Source organism: Penaeus japonicus, unplaced genomic scaffold (assembly GCF_977035675.1).
Source record: "Penaeus japonicus unplaced genomic scaffold, GWHDUDI00000001_assembly GWHDUDI00000035, whole genome shotgun sequence".
Taxonomy (NCBI): domain Eukaryota; kingdom Metazoa; phylum Arthropoda; class Malacostraca; order Decapoda; family Penaeidae; genus Penaeus; species Penaeus japonicus.
The window spans coordinates 19,473,986-19,476,625 of record NW_028234437.1 but is presented as its reverse complement, the minus strand read 5'-3'; the positions used below and the strand labels follow the sequence as shown (position 1 = coordinate 19,476,625).

The 2,640-nt window shown below is 37.5% G+C and overlaps 1 protein-coding gene across 1 annotated transcript in view; it reads left to right on the top strand.

Annotated features, from left to right (window-relative positions):
* Positions 1–840: 840 nt before the first annotated feature.
* LOC122251735 (uncharacterized) overlaps positions 841–2,640 on the top strand; it is an 11,563-nt gene continuing 9,763 nt past the window's right edge. Inside the window, exons 1-2 of the mRNA XM_086531290.1 lie at positions 841–1,294; positions 1,461–1,787. Coding sequence (XP_086387416.1) covers positions 841–1,294; positions 1,461–1,787 — 781 coding nt within the window. The remainder of the gene's footprint in view (positions 1,295–1,460; positions 1,788–2,640) is intronic.

Genomic DNA, 2,640 nt, shown 5'->3' with positions numbered 1-2,640 from the left:
AGAGTGAACTTTAATGAGGAAGTAATGCAAGCGGTACAAGCTCTGAGAGACAGTGAGGAATTGCCGCATGACTGGGAAACAACTGCAAGAATTGTCAAGGAGACTGGAAGTAGGGTGCTAGGGGTCTCAGCTGTTAAGACGAAAGATAACAAGGAAACTTGGTGGTGGAATGAAGAGGTACAAGACAGCATTAAGAGGAAAAGGTTAGCAAAGGAAAAGTGGTATAGACAAAGGGGCATAGAAAGTAGACGTGAATTTAGAAAGAGGAGGCAAAAAGAAGGAAGGGAAGTGGCAAAAGCAAAGGCTAGGAGCGTATGACGAATTGTACAAGAGGTTGGATACAAGAGAAGGTAAAAAAAAAATATACCGACTGGCCAGGCAGAGGGATCGAGCAGCAAATGTACGGGCCATAAGAGATGGAAGTGTGCTAAGAACGCGTTAAGAATATTTTATACATTGAATGTGGAGAATAATAGTCGAATAATAATAAGAGGGAATAATAGTCGAAGCTCCAAGGGTGTGTGGGGAGGTGCGTGCTGTAAGTGAAGCTGAAGTAAGGAATGCTACGAAGAGGATAAAAAATAGAAAGGCAGATGATATTCCAGTGGAGGTGTGGAGATGCTTAGGGGATGTAGCAGTGGTATTCTTAACAAGGCTGTTTAATATGGTCCTGGAGGGGGAGAGAATCCTTGAAGAATGGAAAAGGGGTATTCGGGTGCTCATCATCAGGAACGAGGGAGGTGCGCGAAGTTGCATAAACTATCGTGGGATAAAGCTGTTAAGTCTTAGTCTGAAGATCTGGGAAAGAGAGGCAAACGCTAAACTAAGGGCACAAGTAACATGCCAGGTAGGAGTACATCAGATGTCATGTCTGCTATGCGAATTTTGATAGAAAAGTATATGGAAGGCCAGAAAGAGTTGCACTGTATATTTGTGGACCTAGAGGAGGCGTATGATAAGGTGCCAAGAGATGAATTGTGGTATGGGATGAGGGACTCTGGAGTGAACGAGAAGTATGTGAGTGTAGTGCAGGATATGTACGAAAACAATCTGACAGCAGCGATGTGTGCGGTCGGGACAACGGAACGGTTAATGTACCAGGGATCGACTCTGAGTCCTCTTCTGTATACAATGATTATGGACAAAATGACTGATGGTATTAAACAGGAGTCTCCTTGGTCTTTATTATTTGCCGATGACTTAGTGAATTGTGGAAATACTAGAGAGGAGGTTGAAACTAACCTGGAAAGGAGACAACTTGCAGTAGAGAGTAGGGATATGATCATCAACCGAAGTAAGACAGAGTACATGTGCGTGAACGAAAGGGATGGTAGAAATGTAGTGCGAATGCAATGCACGGGACTGAAAAAAGGTCGATGATTCTTTTGCATTTGGGATCGACGGTGCAAAGCGATAGTAGGTGCGATAGGGAGGTGAGGAACATAATACAAGCGTGATAGAATGGCTAGAGAAAGGTCTCGGGAGTGATCTGTGGCAGAAAAATATCCGGAGCTTTGAAAGGGAAGGCTTCCAGGGTGGCAGTAAGACCAGCCATACTGTATGGTTTGGAGACAGTGGCTCTAACCAAGAGGCAGAAATAGAGGACGCAGAGATGGGGATGTTAAGGTTTTCAGTGAGGGTAAGGAGAAAGGATAAGACCAGAAATGAATATATAAGAGGAACAGCACAAGTGAAACAGTTTAAAAATAAGGAAAGGGAAGCAAGGATAAGGTGGTTCATCAATGTGAAGGCGAGAGACGAGGAACATGTCGAGAGGAGGATGTTAGGTATGGAACCACCGGGAAGAAGAGAGAGAGGAAGGCCTAAGATGCGGTGAGAGAAGATATGAGATCAGCTGGTCCGACTGAGGAGGGTGCAAATGATAGAGGAAGATAGAGACAGATATTCGGATGTTCCTTGAATGTGACAAGACGAAAGAAAAAGAATAACACACACACACACACACACACACACACACACACACACACACACACACACACACACACACAAACTCCCAATAATATATATATATATATAATATATATAATATATATATTATATAAAATATATATATATGTATATAATAATGATAAATATAATTATTTATTTAGAATTCATACATACACACATCATACATATTATATACAATACATATATGAGATATAGAATATATATATATATATTTATAATATATATTTATATAATATATACATATATACACACACACACACAAACACACAACACACACACAACACACACACACACACACAACACACTACACTACACATATATATATATATAATATATATATATATATATATATATATATTCATATACATATACATTATACATATACATCACACACACACACACACACAAGAACACACACACACACACATATATAAATACTATAAATATATACTATATATTTATATATATCATACATACATATCCTAAATAGATATATACATATATATCTATAATATATATATATATATATATAATTATTTATATATCTACATACATACATATATATAAATAGATATATACATATATAGATATATACGTATATATATATATATATATAAGATTATATATACATAATACACACATACAACTTATATATAAATATATATATAT